Below are 23,277 nucleotides of genomic sequence, written 5' to 3'. Positions count from 1 at the left end.
CAGAGAAAACCAGAAGCCCTCCTCTTCTCAGGGAGGTCCAACAGGATTGGTGCAAGGAACTTGGGCCAGCTGTGGGCAGAGGGGCTGACCGGAAACGAGGGAGAGTGATCAGCCCTAGTAAGGGCTGGAACAGGTGCCAGTGCCAATGGCAGGGGACAAGGAAGAGGGACTTCCCTGATGGAAAACTAAGATGGCGCAAGCCTCGAGGCTCAGCCCCAAAGGGAAAACAAAAAGGAAGAAGGAAGAGCTGGGAAACCAGTTCGTGGGGAGGAGTCATGAGGGTCAGTTTGGAGCGAGAACATGGTACAACACGTTGATGGGCTTTGAATGGTGGACTCTGGGCTAAATGTGGCCCAGGGGAGAATAGCAGACTCAGGGTGGCCAGCATTAGAAAAGAGGACAGAAGCTGCAGCAGACAGACAAAAGTGGAGAAAAAGATAGCAATGACATGGGGAAACGTGAGATTTCTTTGGCCCCAACTCCTTTGTCCCACTGTTTACCAGGGGAACGTCTCTATTGAGCAGCCAGAGGCTTCGTCTGGTTCTCTGGCCACTCAGCCCTTCCTGTCCCTGGAGTTCTTTCTTACAAACAACTGATGCTTTATCTTTTATTTTTATAATAACTTTATTCACATACCATAATATATGCAGAGTCCACCATTCGAAATGCCGGGCTGGATAAATCACAAGCTGAAATTGAGACTGCCAAGAGAAATATCAACAACCTCAGATATGCAGATAACACCACTCTAATGGCAGAAAGCAAGGAGGAACTAAAGAGCCTCTTGATGAGGGTGAAGGAGGAGAGTGAAAAAGCTGGCTTAAAACTGACTGTAGCCATGAAATTAAAAGATGCTTGCCCCTTGGAAGAAGAACTATGACAAACCTAGACAGTATATTAAAATGCAGGCTCATCACTTTGCCGACAAAAGTCCATTTAGTCAAAACTATGGTTTTTCCAATAGGTATGTACAGATTCGAGAATTGGACCATAAAGAAGGTGGAGCACCGAAGAACTGAAGACTCTTGAGAGTCCCTTGGACTGCAAGATCAAACCAGTCAGTCCTAAAGGAAATCAACCCGGAATAATCACTGGAAGGGCTGATGCTAATAGCTGAAGCGCCAATATTTTGGCCACCTGATGTGAAGAGCCAACTCACTGGAAAAGACCCTGATGCTGGGAAAGATTGAAGGCAGGAGGAGAAGGGAGCAGCAGAGGATGAGATGGTTGGATGGCATCACCGAATCAATGGAGATGAGTTTGAGCAAACTCCAGGAGCTGGTGAAGGACAGGGAAGCCTGTCGTGCTGCAGTCCATGGGGTTGCAAAGAGTCGGACACAACTTAGTGAATGAACAAATAATACTCCCCAGCTTAAAATGTACACTTCCTTTTTTTTTTTATATCCACGGAACTGTGCAACTATCGCCACTATCTAATTTCAGAACATTTTAATCACCCCAAAAAGAAACGCTGTACCTGGGCAACAGTCACTTCCCACCCCCTACCCCCAAACCCCCATGGAAACCATTGATCTACTCTCCATCTCTATGGATTTGCCTGGTCATGTGGATAAAATGATACAATATGTGGTCTTCTTTAACTGGTTTTTTTCACTTAGCATAATGCTTTCAAGATTTATCTGTGTGATCTCACCACTTCTCTTTTTTTGGCCACACCTCACCGCACACATGATTCTGGTTTCCCAGCCAGGGACTGAAGATTAAACCCCCACCCCTGCCCTGGGAGCATGGAGTCTCAGCCACTGGGCCGCTACAGACGCCCCACCAGTTACTTAATCCTCATAGAAAAGTCATATTCCATTGTAAGGATATTTCATATTTTGTTGATCTGTCATCAGTTGGATGTTTGTACAGCTTCTGCTTTTGGGCACCTGTGAGTAACGCTGCTGCGAAAACTTACCTGCAAGTCTTTGCATGGATGCATGTTTTCGTTTCTTGGGTATACACGTAGGAGCAGGATGTCTCAGTGACAGTGAAAGTCGCGCAGTCGTGTCCCACTCTTCGCGACCCCGTGGACTGTACAGTCCATATGATTCTCTAGGCCAGGATACTGGAGTGGGTAGCCTTTCGCTTCTCCAGGGGACCTTCCCACCCCGGGGATCACCCCCAGGTCTCCTGCATTGCTGGCGGATTCTCTACCAGCTGAGCCACCAGGGAAGCCCAGGAATACTGGCGTGGGTAGCCTAGCCCTTCTCCAGCGGATCTTCCCGACCCAGGGCTCAAACGGGGCTTGCATACACTGCAGGCGGGCTCTCTACCAGCTGAGCCACCAGGGAAGCCCAGGAATACTGGCGTGGGTAGCCTAGCCCTTCTCCAGCGGATCTTCCCGACCCAGGGCTCAAACGGGGGTTGCACACACTGCAGGCGGGCTCTCTGCCAGCTGAGCTGTGCCTGGATCATACAATTGAAGGAGGAAGCAGAACAGGCTTCATCTTGAAAGCAGGACTCCATCTTGGGCCGGACTGTGGCCTTTCAACTATATGCCCGGAATCTATGGAAATGACATACCAACTGGAAAACCAGACACACACCCCCCAGAATGAATAGCCCCAGGGCTCATACGTTGACTCTCCACCTAAAAGAATGCCCTAATCATCTGTGTAACTGAATAGAATCATACATTCTATTATGTTTATTGGGGCATGACCACAGGCCTATTGATAATGGTCCACTGTTAACTACCTAGGCTTAAGGCATTTGAATCATGGGTTAAGTTTGATTGTATCTTTTCCTTTGTTCAGACTAGTTTCAGGGAATTTGGGGAGATGGGTTTGGGCACCTACACTTAGGGTATATAAGGTTTTCACAAAAACTGGTCGGGGCCCTTGGAGACTCCACCCTGGGCCCGCCGGTGTGATAAACTGCACCCCACTCTCTGCGTTGTCTGTCTGAGTGAGCTTGTTTCCCAGAACACGTGGCTACAACACAGTAACATCATGTAAGGCATTTTAAGGAATCGCCCAGCGGTTTTCCAAAGCATCTGCCCCAGCTTACCGTTCCCACCAGCAGTGCCCGCGGGTCCCAGTCACCCTGCAGGATCTTCAACACTATCACCTGACTTTTGATGGCGGCCGTCCGAGGGGTACCGCGCACTGCGGTTTGCCTTTCCCTGATAACGAATGATGTTACGAGTGTTTCCACGTGCTTGTGGGACGTCTGTATACCTTCTTTGAAGAAACGTTTTGGGGCTTTCCTGGCGGTCCAGTGGTTAAGACTCGGCGCTCCCGATGCAGGGGGCGCAGGTCGGACCCCTGATCAGGAAACTGGATCTCACAGGCTGCAACTAAGGGTTCACGTGCCCCCAAGTAAAGATCCTGCAAGCCGCCGTGCAAATCCCTCGGGTCACAACAAAGACCCAGAGCAGCCAAATACATTTGAAATAAAAGAGAAGGAAATGTCTATTCAGATTCTTCACATGTTTTTTAATTGAGTTGTTGAGTTCTGAAAGTTCTTTACATATTCTGGATACAATCTTATCGGATATAGGATTTGCAAAACTCTTTCCCATTTTGTGGATTTCTATCGTTTCACTTTCTGGGGGGACCGTGCCCCCCACTTGCAGGGTCTTAGTTCTCTAACCAGGGAGTGAGCCCCCACCACACAGTGACAGCACCAGGTCCTAATGACCGGGCTGCCAAAGAATTCCCTCTCCACTTTCTTGATAGCGTTTGTTTATTTATTTTTTACTCTATTTAAATTTTTTTCTTTCTTTTTGATGATATCCTGTGAACACAAAAGGTTTTAACTCTGATGAATTTCAACTCGTCTACATTTTTCTTAGTTTGCTTGAACTTTTCGTGTCACATTGGGGAAACTGCTCTCTGGAGACTCCACTGGCCCCTTGTTACTGTTCAGTCACCAAGCTGTGTCTGACCCCGGGCCTGCAGCACGCCAGGCCTCCCTGCCCCTCACCCAGGTCCTAGAGTTGGCCCAAGTTCATGTCCATTGAGTCGGTGATGCCATCCAACCAGCTCATTCCCTGTCACCCTTTTCTTCTGCCTTCAGTCTTTCCCAGCATCAGAGTCTTCCCCAATGAGTCGGCTGTTCGCATCAGGTGGCCCCTTGGTGGGTGTCTAACCAAAAGATACGACCGAGTCAAAGAGCTAGGGAAGGGAGGCCCTGTTGCTTGCAGCGAGTGGGGACAGCTCCAAGGCTGTCCCAGAGCGGTGTCTGCCCACCAGCAAAACCGAGGCAGATGTGAGGAAGGCGCACGAGCATTCGCAAAGGGGCCTGAGCAGGAATTCAGCACAGCGTGCTGGCAAAGGCGGAGAAAGCCCAGACCCTGGCTGATTGGGTCATGAGGGTCGACAGCGCGAACACCATCGTCCCTCGGGTTCCAGTTAATCCGGTTATGTTAAGGAACTACATTGGGTCTCTTCCTTCAGGGTCTTCTATACCTCCTGCAGGGACCAATCTGTACAAAATCACTGCCTTATCCACATTCATGAAGAGTTACTCATCTGTTTTCCTGTAAAAGCTTGTGGAGCGTTTATAACCCTGTCGTCTCGTGCCTCCGTTTTGTAGGGTCATGCAGCCTGCAGGGGTCTTGGACAGATATCAGCCCACCCCAAGAGGGCATGCCCCAGATAACAGACTCACAGCTGAGTAATCTGAATTTCTGATAAGAACTCCTCCTGATAAGCATTCTCTCCCACCTCCCAGGAACAGACCCCCCACCCCGTGCGATCCTCAGTTAAGCTTGCCAAAGCCCCACTCTTTCTGCTTTGGACCGAAAAATCCAGACCCAGCCTGGAAAGCCCCAAGCCCTCCACCTGCGTGCTAACTTACTTCAGTCGTGTACGACTCTGCGACCCCACAGACTGTAGCCCGCCAGGCTCCTCTGTCCATGGAACTCTCCACGCAAGAATGCTGGAGTGGGTAACCATTCCGTTCTCCAGGAGATCTTCCCAACTCAGGGATGGAACACGCGTCTCCTGCCTTGTGGGCAGATTCTTCATCATCTGAAGCATGACACGCTTCCTAGGACAGCCGAAATCCGAGGTGCTTACACCACCGCGTGCTGGTGGCGGTGTGGGGAGTAGGCGCTGTGCTGCCGGGGATGCAGAGAGAATGGCCACTCTGGAAGACAGTCTCGCGATTCTTCATAAAACTAAACGTACTCTTACCTCATGATTGAGCAATCACACTCCTTGATATTTACCCAAAAGAGCTGAACACTTAACGTCCGCAGAAAAAGCTGCACGCGGATGTTTACAGCAGCTTTATTCATGCTTAGCAAAACTTGGAAGCAACCAAAATGTTCTTCAGTAGGTGAATGGATAAACTGTTGTACATCCAGACAAGAAATGCAGCGCAGCACTGCAAAGGAATGGACGATTAAGCCGCGAAGACATTAGGCACCCCCCCAAAAAAGATACAAGACCTTTAAACACATATTACCAAGTGAAACAAGCCAATCAGGAAAGGTTACATCCTGTATGGTCACAACTACACGATGTTTTGGAAACCGTCATGTGGAGCTAGTAGAAAGATCAGTGGATAACTTAAAAAGCGTGTCTATCCTGATTTCAGTAACACAGTCCTGATGATGTAGCGTTATACTTAGTTTAAAGGAAGCATGAGTCCTCAAACTCTGTTCTTTTCCAACACTGTGCTGGCTGTTCTGGGCCCCTGCATCTCCACATGAATTTTGGGGTCAGTTTGATGATTTCTGCACAGTAGGCAGCTGGGCTCTGACTAGGGCCCCCACTGCATCTACAGATGGGCAGTGCAGCCGTCTCGAGCACGTTAAGTCCGTGAACGCGGGCTGTCCTTCCACTTACTTAGGTCTTCTTCGTTTCAATGATGTTTAGCAGATTTCCAGGTATAAGTCTTGCATTTCTTCTGTTAAATTTATTCTGAGCATGTTTATAAATAAATTTTGGTGCTATGTAAGCAGAATTGTTTTCTTAATTTCATTTCTGGATAGCTCATTCCTTGCGTGTAGTAAGGCAACGGATTTTTTTTAACAGACATCTTCTATCCTGTACTTTTGCTGAGCTTGCTTATTAGCTCTAATATTTATGTGAGTGTGTATTCTTTGGGATTTTCTAGTACACAAGTCATGTCATCTGTGACGACACAGTTTCCCTCCTTCCCATCTGGATTCCTTTTATGTCATTTTCTCACCGAACTGCCATGATTAGACCCTCCAGTAAGATGTTGAAAACGAGAGGCGGGAGTGGACATCTTTATGCTCCTGCCAGGAAGGGGAGGCTTTCAGTCTCTCACCACTGAACCCAGGAGCCCAGGGGTTTTCACAGATGGTCGTCATCAGGTTGAGGCCAGCCCTTCGATTCCTAGTCCTTGAACACTGCTTTGGTTTTTGAGATGATCGTGTGGTTTCTGTCCTTTATTAGCGTAGTGTACTACACGGATTGATCTTCGCGTATTAAATCAATCTTGCATTCCTGGGACAAATCTCACTCCTTTTTTATGCATTCCTGGATTTGATGTGCTAGTATTTTGTTGATCAATTTTGTGTCTATATTTTCTGCTCTTTGGCCACAGGACTGTAGCTCCCGGACCAGGGATTGAACCTGTGCCCCTGCAGTGGAAGCTCAGAGTCCTAGCCACCAGGCAACCGGGGAAGTCCCGTCTGCATTCCTAAGCGATGCTGGGCCGCACTTTTCTCGTGATGTCTTTGTTGGGCTTGGCATCAGGGCAGGGCTGGCCTTGTACAGTGAGTGGGGAAGTGCTCCCTCCTCTTTGTTGGTTGGTGCTATATTCTTGCCGCATCTTCACGGTGTGCCTCTGTGCACAGGGGGCCTGCCATATCCTTGGCAGGCTACAGTTTACTGTGTCAATCAAGCGTGGCCTTGACTGCCCACTGAGTGTTAGTGCCTACGGTAAGAGCACTTCTCTGGGCACAGAAACAGTCAGTGCCGTGAAGCACGTGCAGCAACTCTCTCAGCGTCACCAGTGAAGGCTCTCGGGACCTCCTGTTATAAAACTGCCCAGCCCTCTGGGCTTGAAATGCATTTTTCTGCGTTTCTGTGGAGGCACTTCAGAACAAAGAATACCTGCTCAGTTCTGGCCACACGGGAGCAAGTTCAGGCGGACATGTTTCCTGCAGGAAGTGGGAGCCATCTGAGAAGCTCCTGAAGACGTTGTCAGCCTGGGACTTCCCTGGGGGTCCAGTGGTTAAGACTGTGCTCCCAATGCAGGGGGTCTGGAGGTTTGATCTGTGGTTGGGAACTAAGATCTCCACGCTGCAAGGCACAGCCAAAAGTAAATAAAAATAATAATTGCTACCATTATCATTAAAAAAAAAAAATGCAGCCAAATAACAGAAGGGAGCAAGGGGGCTGGCTGAGGCAGTGTCCCGAGTGGTATCAGGTTGCCGGGAGCCCACCATCCCGTCAGGAGTCCACTGAGCCAGACAGACTGCAGGGGCCCCCGAAACCGTAATTCCACAAGCCACAGGGGAGCCTGAAAATCAGTACCGGAGGAAGTGGCTCCCTGTTTTGGCTTGGCTTTGCTCGGAGGGATCGTCACCATTCTTCCATGAAAGAGTGAACACCGTCACACCCATGTTTTCACTTTCAAAGAAGTGGGAGGGGCAGGACAAAGCCCCCCTCCGTCCCAGGAACAAACACGCCTGTCACGGGACGGGACGTGGGCCTGGCCGTGGTGTGGGCACTCTGGACACTGCGCCTCTCACTGACATCACCAGTAGGGGGCTGCCCTCGGGTCCCCCAGGGTCCTCCTGGCCTGGCACAGGTGGCCCTCGGCTAGAAGCGGCAGCTGTTGGCATCTGAGGGGCCTGGGGGTGCCGGGTGCTGGCGGGCTGCAGCTGGTGCCGCGCAGACTGCTTGCTCCTTCGGGACACAGCCTGCAACCAGAGCCTCAGAACAGCCAGCAGGGCCTCTTGCCACTTTACAGGCCCTCCCGGCCGTGTATGCGGTGGCTTCCAGCCGCCCCACGCAGGCCACTCGGCCAGCCCTGCACCCTTGGCTCACCAGGGCCGGCCTGACTCTGGAGGGCCCAGAGCCCCAGCGTTGGGGGTGGCGGGATCAAAGAGGGAGTCTGCTCCAGCGGAATGCAGGTGGGCTGCAGACGCGTCCCCTGCCCCCAGAACTGCACCCGCTCAGGGGCACCCCGCTGGCCTTGGCCTGGGCTTCCCCGTCTGTGAACCAGGCCCCGGGATGGGGCGCCCCTGGAGCCAGGGTGAGGAAGGGGTGGGCTGCCCGGCTGTGTGTCAGCAAGGTGCGGCGGGCTCGCTCAGGCGCCCGGGGGTGGGGGCGGGCTCTGCGCGCGGAAGGACCGCACCGGCGGGCGGGGCGGGCGCAGCGCGCAGAGTGGCGGCGGCGGCGGCGGCGGCGGCAGGTGGGTGGCAGAGGTGACGGGTTCGGGGGAGGAGGCGAAGGCTCGGGTACCTGAGAACGGGGCGGCGTTCAAGGTGAGGCTGGCTCCAGGGGCGGCGGCGGCGAATCGGGGCCGGGGCGCAGCCAGGAGGCCTGGGATCCCCCGCTCGTTCGGGCCTGCGGGCGGACGAAGGGGATCCGGCGTCTGAGGCCGGGTGGCAGCCCGGGAGACGCCCAGCGCCTGTTCCGGGTGCTGGAGGCCTGGCCCAGCTCCCGGGAAGCCTCGGGTTTCCACCTGGCTCTGGGTTCCCAGGTCCAGAGGCTGGGCCCCCAGCCTCTCTGCGCCCTCGAGGCCACCCCTCCTCCCCGGCCCCCCCGCCCCCCCCCCCCACACACAACACGCCCAGATTCAGCTCCACTTGGTTCCCTGCCCTGCCCTGGAGGCAGACAGCCCTCCCGCCCAGCCCAGCCCAGCCCTCTGGCAGCCCGCTATTAAGGGCACTTGGGATCCGGGGTGCAATCACGCAGCAGGCGGGGCAGCGGTCACTCCCCTCTGGCCCTGGCAGGTGCCTGCAGCTGGCTCCGGGCTCTGCTCGGCTCCTCTCGGCCCACGATGGCTCCTGGACGGCCCTGTGCTGCCGGCCTGGCGCGGTTCTGCCAGAAGCTGAAGAGGCAGAAGCCGCTGGAGGACAGCGCCATGGAGACGTCGCTGCAGCGCTGCCTGTCCACGCTGGACTTGACCCTGCTGGGGGTGGGCTCCATGGTGGGCTCTGGCCTCTACGTGCTCACGGGCACCGTGGCCAAGGAGATCACGGGCCCTGCCGTGATCGTGTCCTTCGTCGTGGCCGCCGTGGCCTCCCTGATGGCGGCCCTGTGCTACGCGGAGTTCGGGGCCCGTGTGCCCTGCACGGGCTCTGCCTACCTGTTCACCTACGTGTCCATGGGCGAGCTGTGGGCCTTCCTCATCGGCTGGAACCTCGTGCTTGAATATGTCATCGCCGGTGCCGCCGTGGCCCGCGCCTGGAGCGGCTACCTGGACGCCATGTTCGACCACCGTATCCACAACTTCACCGAGGCCCACCTGGGCGTCTGGCAGGTGCCCTTCCTGGCCAGAAGTCCAGACTGGCTGGCTGCCGGCATCGTCCTTCTGGCCTCCGCCTTCGTCTCCTGTGGGGCCCGCGTCTCTTCCTGGCTCAACCACACCCTGTCGGCCGTCAGCATGGTTGTCATCCTCTTCATCATTGTCCTGGGCTTCATCCTCGCCCGGCCCAGCAACTGGGGCGAGGCGGAGGGAGGCTTTGCGCCCTTTGGCTTCTCCGGCATCATGTCTGGCACGGCGACCTGTTTCTACGCCTTTGTGGGCTTCGACGTCATTGCCGCCTCCAGCGAGGAGGCCCAGAACCCGAAGCGCGCCGTGCCCCTGGCCGTCGCCCTGTCGCTCGGGCTGGCGGCCTCCGCCTACATCCTGGTCTCTGCTGTCCTCACCCTCATGGTCCCCTGGCACAGTCTGAACCCTAACTCCGCGCTCGCCGACGCCTTCTACCAGCGGGGCTACGGCTGGGCTGGCTACCTCGTGGCAACTGGCTCCATCTGTGGTGAGTGGGGTCCTGCCCTGGTCTCCCGGGGTGGGTGGCGGTGGGGGGGGTGGGGCACACATCTCCGTCTGGGCTTCAGTTTTACGAGCTGTAGCCCAGTGCAGTCGCTCAGTCGTGTCTGACTCTTTGCGACCCCATGGACTGTAGCCCACCAGGCTCTGAGGAGCCTCTCAGTGCATGGGAGGTGCTAATTATTAGACTCCACCCAGACTTGTGGGCAGGGACCCGCTGGCCCACTTATATGTGGGGTGTCGGCCTGGGCACGTGCTTCCCGTTCACAGGGACTCAGCCATCACCAGATTGCCGGCCCCCAGCCCTCAGCCTCGCTGAGGCGTCCCATTCCTGGGCTGGAAGAGGGGCGACCACCCTGCACCTTGCAGGCACTCAGGCTCCCTCCGAGAACCCAGATAAACTCAGGCACAGGCTCCCAGGGGCCCCTGCCACGGCCTATGGGGTGCCTGCCTGCTGGGCGTGCTGACCAGCCCTCGCTCTCTGCCATAGCCATGACCACCGTCCAGCTCAACGGCCTCTTCTGCCTGCCGCGGATCATCTACGCCATGGCCGTCGACGGGCTGTTCTTCGAGGCGTTTGCCTACGTGCACCCCCGGACGCAGGTGCCTCTGCTGGGCATCCTGGTGTTCGGGGCCCTCACGGCTGTGGTGACGCTGCTGCTGGACATCGAGGCCCTGGTGCAGTTCCTGTCCATCGGCACCCTGCTGGCCTACACCTTTGTGGCCATCAGCGTGCTTGTCCTGCGATTCCAGACGGCCTCTCAGTCCGGCTCGCCCAGCCTGGCTGGCTCCAGCCTGAAGGCCAAGGAGTACAACTCCTTCTCTGATCACTTGGAGCTGGTGGGCGCGGGGCACGGCCCCGAGCCAGGGCGGCTGCGGCCACCCCTGAGGCCCTACCTGGGCTTCCTGGACAGGGGCAGCCCCGGCGCGGCCGTGCGCGGGGCCATCTGCGGGCTGGTGGTCTCCGCCGTCGCCCTGGGCTGCGTGCTGATGCTTGGGCACTCTGTCCTGCACCTGCCACTCTGGGGCTTCCTCCTGCTGCTGCTGTGCAGCGGCGTCACGTTTCTGCTCAGTCTCCTCGTCCTGGGGGCCCACCAGCAGCAACGCCTGAAGGACACCTTCCAGGTAAACCCCCGCCGCGCCCCCCCCCTCCCCCCCGTACCTGCCGTCAGCCCGCCACCCCGCGTCCTCCGCCAGGCACGTCCCCATGTCTGTGGGTGGGCCCCAGGCTCCAGAGCCTCTAGAGGCAGAAACAGGCTTGGAGGCCTGCAGAAGCGGGCCCTGGGCCTGTGGGCCCCTGCAGCCGGCCCAGCCCTGCCCTTGCCCCCCAGATGCCCCTGGTGCCCCTGATTCCAGCTCTGAGCATCGTCCTCAACTTCTGCCTGATGCTGAAGCTGAGCTACCTGACCTGGCTGCGCTTCACCGTCTGGCTGCTGATGGGTGAGTGGGGGGCTGGGCTGGGGCGCAGGTGCTGCTGCTGGGGGCGGAGCGGGTGGGTGGGGGGGCGGTGGCCTGCGGCTCACGCTCACACCGCCCCGGCAGGACTCTCGGTGTATCTTGGCTACGGCGTCTGGCACAGCAAGGAGAACTGGCGGGAGCCGCCAGGGCTGGTCACCGCCCACCGCGCGGCTTTCCCCGACGGCAGGCTGGAGGAGACGGCGCAGGATCCTGGCCAGGCGCCGGCCCAGGGGCCTGGCAGTCTGTGAGAGCTGCCTGGCCTCCGTTCAGGGCAGCTCGGCGGGCTCATGGGCCTGCCCACCCGAGGGGGCCCCTGGGACCCGCGGACCCTAGTTTAGGGGCTGGTGCTGCACGTCACCCTTGGAGTGGGAGCGGCCAGCGCTGGGGCGGTGGCCTCTTTGCGACCCCGTCCAGCTACTGGGGCGGGTGGGGAGGACGCCCTGTCTCGGGGACCCGCAACAGGAACCATTCAGCCAGCCGTGTGGCCTTGTCACGTCCGTGGACCTTGAGGCATCGGGTCCTCGCCAGCCCCTGGAAAGGGCTTGCTCGATTGTCAGGGTGGAACAGGGTGGTGCAAGGTGGAGTGCTGGGGTTCCGGGCGGGGGAGGTGCCGGCCCGGGACAGCCCTGGGCTGAGGACACTCAGGCCAGTGCCCTCTGCCCCTCCAAGGGTGCCACAACCCCCAACGCGCCAGCACAGAGGAGCAGAGTCAGGCTCCCCTCCCCTGGGGGGCGGGCCCGGCACAGGCCCCCGGGCCCCAGGGAGGCCGCCTAGAAGCGCAGCGGAGTTCCGGGGTGCCCTTGTCTCCCTGGCTCCCAGAGAGCGTGCTGTGTGCCTGAGGCCCCCCTGGGGGGGCAGAGGCACGCCCACACGAGCACATGCACCTCCAGACACACACCCATGGGTTCAGCACGTGCAGACTGAGGCCCCAGGCCTCCAGGCTCAGACCCTGGTGCCTCCCCGGGCTGGGCGCCCGAGAGCCTGAATCCTTCCCAAGTGCCCTCCAGCTCTCCCCCTACCCCTGGTCCTTGGCAAGGGCCCAGGCCCAGCTGCATGGCCGCCGGTCTCCCGGGCAGTGCTGTGCCCCCGCAGATACCACCAGCCCCATCCCTGCCTGTAAGGAGCACGTGGGAAACGGTGGCATTGGCAGGCTTTACTCCCCGACCTTGCAGTCGTCCGTCAGCGTTGTCTGGGCCCACACCCCTCGCCCGGGCCCTGAAGGCCCCCCGCCCCCTCAGGCACTGCTCTAGGGATGGAGAGGCAGCTTGGGCCCAGCCTGAGCCCGGCGCTTCCCTCCACAGCTGGCCCGCGTCATTGCCCTGGCCACGGCCAGCACGCCTGGTCTCTGGGCCCCATAAGAAAGAGCCCCAGGCCTCCCACGTGAGCACCCCCAAAACTCTGCCATGAGGAGTCCAGCAGGCGGGACCCAGACCCAGGCCCTGTGACGACCGCATACCAGACCCTGGCCGGCCTGCCGTGGCCTCTGGGACTTGTCTGGGACATTCCTTCCAGCCTCAGGGCTCTGCTCCCGAAAAGGCAGGGCCTCCAGAGAGCCGCTGCTGCAGGCTGGCCCTGGGGGTGACCTTGGGCAGTGGCGAATTCCCCTCCCACCAGCCGTCCCCACCCACACGGCTCCAGGGGGTGGTCTGGGTGTCTCCAGGGGCTCCGCCCGCCACCGGAGCAGCTCGTCCTTGGTCTTCTGTCCCCCGGAGCCTGAGAGCTGCCACGGGGAAGGGCTGGGCCGTCTGCCCGCCCGTCTGAATTCCAGGAGTGGATCCCAGCAGCAGAGACACTCTGCCTCAGACCCCGAGGCTCCGGGATGGGGGCTCGGGATGGGGGTGCTGGCCGAGGAGAAGGCTGGGGTCTGCGCAGCCAGAGGAGGGGCTGTGCGGGCCACTGGTGCGGGGGCCACGCTGGGCATCCTGGTGAAGAGCTGCGAGAGGGTTTTCCACACAGATGCAGCTGGAGCCCCGGGACGGCACCCTGACGCGTCCTGCTACAGGTCCCTGCACAGGCGGCTCTGGGGCGCTCCCTGCCCCAGGAGGAATCGTCCTCACACCCCATCCTAGTCCTGGGGGCTCCATCCACGGGGGGTGTCCCAAGGCGAGGTCCCTGCCTTCCCAGCCCCGACCCCCACCAGCAGGGAGCAGGCCGTCTAGTGGGGCCACAGCCTCCGTGTCCAGCTCCCAGTAGCGGCCGTGGCCGTCAGGACAGGCGCTGGGCCCCCTCTAAGGCCCCTGGACGGCTGGGCGCGGGGTTGTGGGTGCCGGCTCTGTCTGCTCGGGCTGGGTGGTCCTCTTTGGAGCCTTTGCCTATGGGTGATGGCAGCAGGTTGGGGCTCGGGCCGAAGCCCCGGACAGGCGGCGCCCAGGCCCCGCGGGCGCAGCGTACCTCCTCGTACTTGGTCCTCCAGTAGAAGTGCGCTTCTCCGTCCACGTACAGGAGCAGCAGGTCACAGAGGAAGGTGATCTGGGGGCGGCAGGACTAAGCTGTGCCCAGACCCACCCCCCAGGCCTCCCCGGACCAGACCTGACATCGGGGGCCCAGCCGTGCCGGGGCAGGCCGGGCGCATGCTTGCCCATGCTCTCCGCACTCACCACGCCCAGCCAGGCTGCTCCTGTGCCCAGAGAGATAAGCGTGGGGATGAGCCCGAATTTCCCTGCCTGAGAGACGGGGTGAGCCCTGAGCCATGACCGTCCCTGCCCCCCAGCTCCCCACCAACCCTGCCCGCCTACCCACCCAGTGGTGTGACCGTCACCCCCTGCCCCCACCAACCCTGCCTACCTACCCGCCCTGTGACCAGGATGTCGAAACGGATCCCATAGAGCTTGAGCAGGCTGCGGGCCTCCACGCCCGAGCTCTCCCACCAATGTGTGGCTGTCCTGGGGGCAGGAGAGAGGCTGGTGGCCTGTTCCGCCCGCTCACAGCCTCCATCCCCCTCACCCGCTGACCCCACAACCCCCCAGCCCCATCCAGCATTCCGGGAGGCTGCCGAGGACATGGGGGCAAAGCAAGCTGGTCCCACCCCTCAGGAGCTCCCTGCCTCCCCAGGGGGCAGGGCAGAAGGGGCCCAGACTGACACCAGCAGCTGGGGAGCTGGGCGCGGGCCCGGGGCCGTGGGGTCCAGGGGGGGGACCGCACTCTCCCCTGGAAGCAGGGAAGGCTCTGCAGGGGCCCTCAGGTTGGCTTTCCAGAGGCCATGAAACAGTTCTACACAAAGCAGCGGGGGGGGGGGGGGGGGGTGGTCAGTGCAGCCAGCCAGGCCAGGTGAGGCCTAGGTAGCTGTTAAGGCTGTCGCCTCCAGGCCTGGGGGCTATGTGAGCATGTGTGTGTGCGTGTGTGTGTATGTACTCACGTGTGAGCATGTGTTCGTGTTTGTGTGTGCTCATGGGTGTGAGCATGTGCTCATGTGTGCTTGTGTGAGCATGTACATGTGTGCGTGTGTGCGTTCTCACATGTGAGCATGTTCGTGTGTGCTCATATGTGTGAGCAAGTACACGTGTGTTCCTTGCGCGAGCATGTACGTGTGTGTACTCACGTGCGAGCATGTACACGTGTGTGTGTGCTCGTGTGTGCTCCTTGCGTGAGCATGTACATGTATGTGTGTGTGCGTTCTCACATGCGAGCATGTGTTCGTGTGTGGTCATACATGTGAGCATGTACACGTGTGTGCTTGTGTGCTCCTTGCACGAGCATGTACATGTGTGTGTACTCACGTGTGAGCATGTACACGTGTGTGTGCTCGTGTGTGCTCTGTGCGTGAGCATGTACATGTGTGTGTGTACTCACATGTGAGCATTGTGTGTGCTCATACATGTGAGCATGTACATGTGTGCTCATGCTTGTGCTCTGTGCGCGAGCATGTACATGTGTGTGCGTGTGTGTACTCGCGTGTGAGCATGTGCTCGTTTGCTCATACATGTGAGCATGTACACGTGTGTGCTTGTGTGCTCCTTGCACGAGCATGTACATGTGTATGTACTCACGTGTGAGCATTGTGTGTGCTCATACATGTGAGCATGTACATGTGTGCTCATGCTTGTGCTCTGTGCACGAGCATGTACATGTGTGCGTGCCTGTGTACTCACGTGTGAGCATGTACACGTGTGTGCATGTGCGCTCTGTGCGCGAGCATGTACATGTGTGTGCATGTGTGTACTCGCGTGTGAGCATGTGCTCGTTTGCTCATACATGTGAGCATGTACACGTGTGTGCTCGTGTGTACTCTGCGCATGCATGTACATGTGTGCACGTGTGTACTCGTGTGTGAGCAAGTGCTCGTGTGTGCTCATACGTGTGAACATGTGTGTGTACACACGTGATGAGGTGACATGAGGCGGCAGGACAGGGTCCCAGGGGGCTCTGCTCGGGAGACTCAGACATGACAATAAGCGCAGTGCAAGCTGCCTGGCCACACCTCGGATTCGAAAAGAAAAAGATTTTGGACTATTATTGACACAGTTCAGGAAACTCAAGCCATCAGATTCTTTTTCTCAAAGGTGACATGGGTGTTCACGGTACTAGTCTTTGAACTCTTCTATAGGCTTTGGAACTTTTAAAAATAAAACCTACAGGAAAAAGTAAACTAGGGAGGCCCCTGTTGTGGTGGAGGGAATGCTGGAGGCAGGACTGGGGAGGAGGTGCAGAGTGCAGGCTGGACGGCGCCTGTGCGGGGGGCCCCGGCGCCCCCGCCCCCCGCAGCGGGCCTCCGGGGCTCTGGGGGCCGGCCGGGCGGGGGCTGTGGGGCTGTACCTGAAGTTGTAGCTCCGCTCCTGCAGCTGAAAGGAGTACTGGGGCTGGCAGTCCGCGCCCCTGCTGTCCAGGTCGCAGTCCCAGCGGATGTGGACACCCACGGCCCCACCCTGCATACAGCGCGCACTGGCCCAGCGGCTCTCGGGGCCTCCCCGGCCGCCAGGAGCCCCGCCCACCCCACCGGGGACCCACCAGCAGCGCCAGATCCTCAAAGACCCCTCCGGCTGCAGCCACGAGGTCCCCAATGCGGAACACGGGGCAGGCGGGGCTGGAGCGGGGGTCATAACGGCAGAGCTTGAAGTAGGTGGGGTCCTGGGTGTCCAGGGCGTTGGACCTGAGGGGCAGGAGGGGGTCAGGCTAGGCAGGGGGCAGGAGGGTCTTCGGTCTGCTGCCCCCCCCACGTCCAAACCCCCGCTTACTTGGAGAAGTTAAACTTGCTGAAGGTGACGGTGTTTTTGATGAACAGGGTGAAGTTCTCAGCCTGGAGAAGCAGGGGCTTCCTGCAGGGTAAAGGGGGGATGTGAGAGGCAGGCTCCGTAGTCGGGGGGCGGGCGTGGGGCCTGGGGAGCTTACACGGGTGCAGCACCGCTCTCCACTGGACACCAGCCCTGGATTTCGCAGGTCCTGTGGGTCGAATTGAACACCACGCACTGGCCCGTCTTTATGCCTTGGAAACACGGGACAAACCCCAGGCCCTCGAATCTCCATGGGGCCTGGGCAGGGGTTGGGGGAGGGAGGCTGACAGGAAGGAGAGACGCAGACCACCCAGGGTCCCCTGGGCCGGAGCCCCCAGCCTGGGGAGGCCCTGCAAGGTGGGCCCACTTACCATGACTGTGCGTCCCCGTCTCCCCCTCGGGACAGTCCTGGTCGGCCCAGCAGTTGGCCAGCGGGATGGACGGGTGCTGGGGGCAGAGAGCAGACCGCCAAGGGCCTGGAGGGGCCTCCCTCGGGGACCCTGCCCTGGCAGGGGAACACGCCCCTTCCTGCCTTAGCCCCTCGGGCGTCTCTGAGTCTGGGGATACCCGAGAGCTGGGCGCTGCAGGTGATCACGCAGGTGGCAGCCCCAGTGGGAGATGGGTGCAGGCAGAGTTCCAAGGCTGAGGGAGACTCCTGACCCGCTCCTCCTGGGGGGCGGGAGTGATGTGGCCAGGCCCAGCGGCTCAGGTCCAGTTCAGAGGACGGAACAGGGGAGGTGGCGTGCGGTGGGAGGGTGAGGGCGTGCCGGGTGGGGCACTGGGCAGTGACTGAGGGTGAGCCCCGTGGGAGGGCCTGGGAGCACACAGGCTCACCGCATCCCTGCCTGTTCTCCTGTGAGGCTGGGCCGTGGCTGCCTGTACGCGGGGACCAAGTTTCAGGGGTCAGCCAGCGGGGAAGAGGGTGAGCTTTCTGGGGCTCCAGGCCCCAGAGGGAGGCACAGCCTCACAGATGCAGGTTTGCGGTTCTGTCCTGGCTGGTGCTGGACACCGTTGCCCAGGCATCCAGCTCAGGGCAGTGTGGGGAACACTGGTGGTCGGAGGGCAGTGTGGGGCCACCTGCCCGGCCTCGAGGTCCCCACCTGTGTCCCACGTCTGTCCCTCCTCTCCACCTGGCTGGGCCACCGTGGGCACCCCCCAGGCCCTGTCCTCCTCCATCCGGCTTCCCGAATGGCCCCTCTCGAGGCACTGGAGATGGAACGCCCCTCCTCTGAGCCCCCTGCACCGCCGTGCTCCTGTGATCAAGACCAGCTTCTCCACAGAGCTCTTGGGATACTCCCCTAATCCAGTCCAAATGGAGGCTCCAGCCCCACTGAGCAGCAGGTGACTCCTGAGATGCCTCACCCCACACGGGGGGCCTTTACCCACGCAGCCCCCTCTGCCTGCACAGCCTGAAGACCCTCGTTGAGCCTGGGGTCCAGGGGGAAGCCCTGCCCGAGCCCCCGGGGACTCCCAGCTGCAGCCTCTGCGCCACCCCAGGACCTGCCTTGGTGGCTGGCTGTCTGCCCCAGAGCCTTGGCGTGTGTGGGTGGGGCTCTGCAGCCCCCGGGGGAGGCTGTGTGGGTTTCTGAAGGCTGTTGCACTGCTGGGAGGGCCGGCCCACCAGGACCCCCGGAGGAGCGGCTCTGAGGAAGGTGGCCGGTCAGATCTGATGCATTACGGCACGGCCCCTGCCGTTTCATGGGAAGAGCCAGAAGCTGGGACATGGAGCAAAGAGGAATCCCGTGGATTCCAGAAAACACAGAACCACAGCCCCAGCAAAACTTCAGGACTGTCCACACGCTGAACCAAGACTAGACGTCCGCAAGAGTTTGCAAAGGGAAGGCATCGTGTGTTTGCCAAGACAGGGCCCACCGGGCACACGGGACGCCCCAGCAACAGTGGTGGGGCCACCGAGCAGTACTCAGGGGCAGCTGACTGCACCCTTTCTCTCCAGCCAGTGAGTGAGTACATTTTAGCCTTGATGAAAGGAAAAGGGCATCACAGAGGTAAGCTTCCAAGGCGGTGTCCTGGGTCAGGACTCTTTAAGCAAAACCCACAGCCTGGAAACTGAACCCTTAAAAATGGTTAGGATGGTAATTTTGTTTTGAGCTGTTTTATTTTTTTAATATAAATTTATTTATTTTAATTGGAGGCTAATTACTTTACAATATTGTATTGGTTTTGCCACATATCAGCATGAATCTGCCGCGGTGTACACATGTTCCCCATTCTGAACCCCCCTCCCAAGATGGTAATTTTGATGTTACGTGTATGTTATCACAATTTGAAAAAAATTGGATTAAAAATCCACAGCTGGAGAGAAGGGTCAGTGGGCTCTGTGACAGAGGTCCACCCTGGGATGCCCTCAGGTGAGGAGGGAAGGTGCGGTTTCTAGGGACGGTGAGATTTTCTGGATGGCGGGGACCACAGCTGCAGGGCAAAGTACGCAGAGATAGTGAGCGGCCCTGAGCTCAGCCTGGGCAGCAGGGTGCTGTTTGCAGACAGGAACGGAAGCTGCTCCCGGGACACATTAATAGAAGCTGTGTCTAGAAAAGGGAGGTGATCGCACAGCTTGCCTCTGGCTATCGGAGTCCACCTGAGTTCTGTGCCTTGTTCTGGGTGTTACCTGGACAACCTCCAGAGTGCCCAGAGGCAGGACCAGGATGTGGAAGGGCCCAGGCACTTCTGGAACTAGGGACCCATGGGAAGCCCTTGGGCAGTCTTACCTCTGGGCACCTGCCCTGGACTTGTCCTGGCGTCACAAGAAAGTTGGTTACCAAGAAGAACACGTTCTCGCCCTGGAAGAGAAGTGTCAGGCTGGGTCTCTGCTCCCCGCCCCCCACCAGGAGATGCCAGCAGCGGGCCGCTTGGCTCGTTCGGGGAGGGGCCCTGGCTCCGTCAAGTCACCAGCCCTGAGCCCCAGGAAAACACCCCTCCAGTGTGGCAAGGGTCAGAGACAGGAGCTCAGTGGGGCTTGCAACCCTTCCTGAGCCCATGTCTGCCTCCCACATTCACTTAGTCGCTCAGGCAGGATTTTCCAAGAGCCCCCTGATTCCAGACACTGCAGATCCAGGTTAGAGGTGAGGTGGATCCCTCACTGCAGACAGGGCCAGGGGCCAGGGGGCCAGAGGGGAGCTCTGTCGGGGTCGATGATGCCTGGTGCCTGCATGTGGCACACGCAAGCTCAGCAGGCTTCCTGGGGTATGCACGCCCAGGAAGAGGCATCAGGGGTGTCGGCGGTCAGGATCCAGAGGGGCCTGGTGGGGACGTCCCTGCTGGTCCGGTGGAGAAGAATCTGCCTTGCAGTGCAGGGGACTCAGGTTCGATCCCTGGTCCAGGAACTAAGAAAGATTCCCACACGCTGCAGAGCAGCTGAGCTCACATGCTGCCCACTAGAGGGTCCGTGCACCACAGCGAAAGTTCCCGCAGGACGCGACTGAGGCCCCACACGGTGAGATTAATTAATAAAGGGGCTTGGTGGACCCCCACGAGAAGGAGGCTTCTGAGGGTGGCAGGCGGGGGCTGGGAGAGCCAGCCCTGCTGCTGCATGGGGGCCCAGCAGAAGGCCTCCGTCAGCCCGACCCAGGGATGACGCGGGCGGCCATGAGAGCTGTTAGGAAGCAGAATGAACCAGAGGGAGGGTCAGGGAGGTGTCCAGTGGGCCCAGCGTGGACACTGAGGGACGTCACTGGAGGACGAGAGGCCACGCGGAGGGCGGGAGGTGATTTCCCGTCAGATGAGGTGGGCCTGCCCCCGGGAGGCAGCTGTGCTCAGGGTGGGGGTCACCAGGGTTAGAACCTGGGCGTCAGCAGGACGGGAGGAGACTGAGGCAGCGGACAATCTGGGTGACGGGAGGAGGGGCAGGAGACACAGCGTGGGAGGGGGCAGGGGAGGAGTGCCCCCACGGCCCTCCCAGCCCACCCTGCAGCGCACGCGTTGAGCTCCGAGACACTCCTCCCCTTTCCAGATGCAGACTTTGTGTTTTTTTCTTTTCCATTATGTTCTTTTAATGATTCTTTAACTTGCAGCCCATGGGATCTTCCCTGCGGTGTGGGAATCTACAGTCGCGGCAGGCAGGACCTAGTTCTCCAACCAGGGATGACACCTGGGTCCCTGCTTCGGGAAGGCGGAGTCTTAACCCCCAGACCACCAGGGAGGCCCCTCCGCTGTGGTTCAGTAGAGGGTGCTGAGTATAGTTTTCTGTGCTACGGGGCAGAACCTTATTGCTCACCCATTCTGTAATAGCTCACCTCTACTGATCCCAAACTGCCCCCCTTCCCTCCCTCCCTCACCAGCGCCCCCAAGCCTGGCAGCCACGAGTCTGGGGTCTACAGCTGTGAGTCCGTGTCATAGATGTGTGGATTCGTGTCACACTCTCGATTCCACATGTAAGTGATATGCTTGTCTTTGTCTGATCGCCTCTGCGTCCATCCGTGTAGCTGCAGATGGCATTATTTCATCCTTTTTCTGGCTGAGTAGCCTTCCCCTGTGGGCTTCCCGGGCGGCACTAGCCGTAAAGAACCCGTCTGCCAATGTAGGAGATATAAGAGACAAGGGTTTGATCCCTGGGTCGGGACGACCCCCTGGAAGAGGAAATGGCAACCCACTGCAGTGTTCTTGCCTAGAGAATCCCATGGACAGAGGAGCCCGGTGGGCTACAGTCCCTGGGGTCGCACAGAGCGGGACACGACGGAGCCTCCGAGCGTGCACAGGCGGCATTCGGCCATGTCCAGCGCGTCATCTCTACCAGCCCCGGATGCAGGCTTGCTGAACGCGTCTCCCCGGCCTGGCTTCCTGACCGTCTCCTCCTCCACTGGAAGGCCACGGCTCCGCGAGGCCCCGCCCCGAGCACGGCCCTGGGCCAGAGCTGGCGCCCCGTTCCCCCTACACACACTCACAGTGGGGGGGGGGGTGTCAGAGGGGCCAGCGCCCAGCAGCAGCGCCGCGTCACCCACCTGTGGCGGCTTCACGAAGTCAGCCACGTCCCACAGCCGGTTCCCCAGCTCCTCGATCCGGGTCACGGAGACCCCCTTGAGCTTGGTGATGACAGAGACCTGGGGGTCCAGGTCCTGCTCCTGGTAGCCTTTTTTGGTGAGGAGGGCCCACCTGGGGGCGACGGACAGGCAGTGTGGTGCGTCCCTGGGCCGCCTCTCCCCCGCACCCTCCTGACTCCCAGCCCGGGGCTCAGGGGCCCTGCCTTCTCTCCACCTGGTCTCCCACACCAAACCCCTTGCCCGGGCCGGAGCTCCGGCCATGGGTCAGAGGACCAGGGCCCTTGCCGGGCACCGGTGAGCTTGGGGACGCCCGCCATCACCTCCTTCACCAGCCAACAGCCCCCCCGGCCCTGTCTAGATCCGCTTCCTCCCCAAAGACACCCCCGACCCAGCTTGAACGAGTGGTCTCTACCGGGGTCCTTAGTGCTCCAGCTCTCACGAGTGTCAGGGACCACCTCCTGCCTGGCCAAGGGGCCCCGGTGCGGGGAGGCGGCCCATCCTGCTGGGCGCTGGAGTCCAGCACGGGGCTGGGAGAAGGCCCAGGGAAGGATGCAGGGAGGCACCTGAGCACAGGACCTGCTCTGACACTCCCCCAGCCTCTAGGCAGACGGAGAGCCTTCCTGCTCCCCACCTCCTGCCCTGCACGCTGACCACCAGCCCAGACCCTGAAGACTCAGCCTCTTGCCCCTCGGCCCAGCCGTGACCCCTCCGGCCAGCACACCCGGAAGCTGTTCTCTTACCCCACCACGTAGACCACGACCCCCAGCTGCAGCAGCCTCTGCAGGGCGCCCACCCGCCAGTTCCGGGTCATCACATACTTCTCCGTTTTGTAATCCAGAATCCCCCAGCCCACCCTGGCGCCTGGGGAGCCCATGTTCCCAGCTCCTGCTGGCGGCCAGGCTGCGTGAGTCAGCACAGCAGCTGCAGCCACAGCTGAACAGGGAGCTGAAGCAGGTGCCAAGCGGGGCCAAGCCAGCAGCTATTAAAGGGACACTCAGGCAGGACTCAGCCTCCACCTCCCAGCCCCTGGGCTCAGGCCCAGCCTCCCTGCTGCTCAGGGCCTCCCATCCACCACAGACTCCGCCAGCTGGGCCGTGGGCACTAAGGGAGGAGCAATCTCCCGCCCCTGCCCTCTAACCCGTCACCTCCGAGAGATGACAGGCGGGACGGGCACTGTGAGAGGGTGGCCTGGGCCAGCTGGAGCCCAGACATCAAGGAAAGCCTCGGGAAGGGAGCTGTCCTGTGCAGACCTGAAGCTCGACAAGCAGCGCTGCGGAGGGCAGTGCTCGGAGGAGGGAGAAGCACGGGGGACTGCCAGCGGGCGAGTGAGCGCTGGACCCACAGGGTGGGAGTGGGATCCTGGCGGCAGAAAGCAGTCAGCCGAGCCCTGCCGGGCCCTGCCGGGTCCCCCAGCTCCCTGTGCGACGCCGCCGAGAAGCTGCCCCTTTCCCAGGCTCCCGATGAGGAGGCAAGCCCGCCGCGAGCGGATCAGTCCTGGCTGCGAGCGGGCCAAGGGCAGCGCGCGCTCTTGGCGGCGTCCGCAGCAACCAACAACTTGGGGTCACCTGGGCAACCGCTGCCGGGGAGGCGTCCCTATTGGCTGCAGCGGACAAGCGCCCCATCAGATTGGCCAATGCGCTGGAGGGCCCGCCCCCGTCCGCGGGCCGCGCTCCGCGGCAGTCCCT

At 60.0% G+C, this 23,277-nt stretch overlaps 2 protein-coding genes across 2 annotated transcripts; one reads left to right on the top strand and one right to left on the bottom strand.

Annotated features, from left to right (window-relative positions):
- The first annotated feature begins 8,940 nt into the window (after positions 1-8,940).
- SLC7A4 (solute carrier family 7 member 4) lies at positions 8,941-11,639 on the top strand. The gene is made up of 4 exons (XM_068989645.1): positions 8,941-9,922; positions 10,424-11,058; positions 11,265-11,373; positions 11,476-11,639. The coding sequence occupies exons 1-4, from the start codon at positions 8,941-8,943 to the stop codon at positions 11,637-11,639; spliced, it is 1,890 nt and encodes a 629-aa protein (XP_068845746.1).
- Positions 11,640-13,619: 1,980 nt separating this feature from the next.
- Positions 13,620-22,466, bottom strand: P2RX6 (purinergic receptor P2X 6). The gene is made up of 12 exons (XM_068989644.1): positions 22,333-22,466; positions 21,554-21,704; positions 19,325-19,396; positions 16,970-17,045; positions 16,717-16,810; positions 16,563-16,643; positions 16,336-16,477; positions 16,144-16,253; positions 14,180-14,273; positions 13,989-14,054; positions 13,783-13,860; positions 13,620-13,703 (listed from the first exon to the last, which is right to left on the bottom strand). The coding sequence occupies exons 1-12, from the start codon at positions 22,464-22,466 to the stop codon at positions 13,620-13,622; spliced, it is 1,182 nt and encodes a 393-aa protein (XP_068845745.1).
- Positions 22,467-23,277: the final 811 nt, after the last annotated feature.

Source organism: Capricornis sumatraensis, chromosome 17 (assembly GCF_032405125.1).
Source record: "Capricornis sumatraensis isolate serow.1 chromosome 17, serow.2, whole genome shotgun sequence".
Taxonomy (NCBI): Eukaryota; Metazoa; Chordata; class Mammalia; order Artiodactyla; family Bovidae; genus Capricornis; species Capricornis sumatraensis.
The sequence above is the reverse complement of the archived record's forward strand: the minus strand, read 5'-3'. Positions and strand labels throughout refer to the sequence as shown.

What these genes read in the sequence shown, in the direction of transcription:
- SLC7A4 (XM_068989645.1), top strand. Translation starts at nt 8,941, where the DNA reads ATGGCTCCTGGACGGCCCTGTGCTGCCGGCCTGGCGCGGTTCTGCCAG. An exon ending in GGCAACTGGCTCCATCTGTG is followed by an intron (nt 9,923 to 10,423) that starts GTGAGTGGGGTC and finishes TCTCTGCCATAG; the next exon opens with CCATGACCACCGTCCAGCTC. An exon ending in CACCGTCTGGCTGCTGATGG is followed by an intron (nt 11,374 to 11,475) that starts GTGAGTGGGGGG and finishes CCGCCCCGGCAG; the next exon opens with GACTCTCGGTGTATCTTGGC.
- P2RX6 (XM_068989644.1), bottom strand. Translation starts at nt 22,466, where the DNA reads ATGGGCTCCCCAGGCGCCAGGGTGGGCTGGGGGATTCTGGATTACAAA. An exon ending in GAGAGCGGTGCTGCACCCGT is followed by an intron (nt 16,644 to 16,716) that starts GTAAGCTCCCCA and finishes TTTACCCTGCAG; the next exon opens with GAAGCCCCTGCTTCTCCAGG. An exon ending in AGCAAGTTTAACTTCTCCAA is followed by an intron (nt 16,478 to 16,562) that starts GTAAGCGGGGGT and finishes CCTGCCCCTCAG; the next exon opens with GTCCAACGCCCTGGACACCC.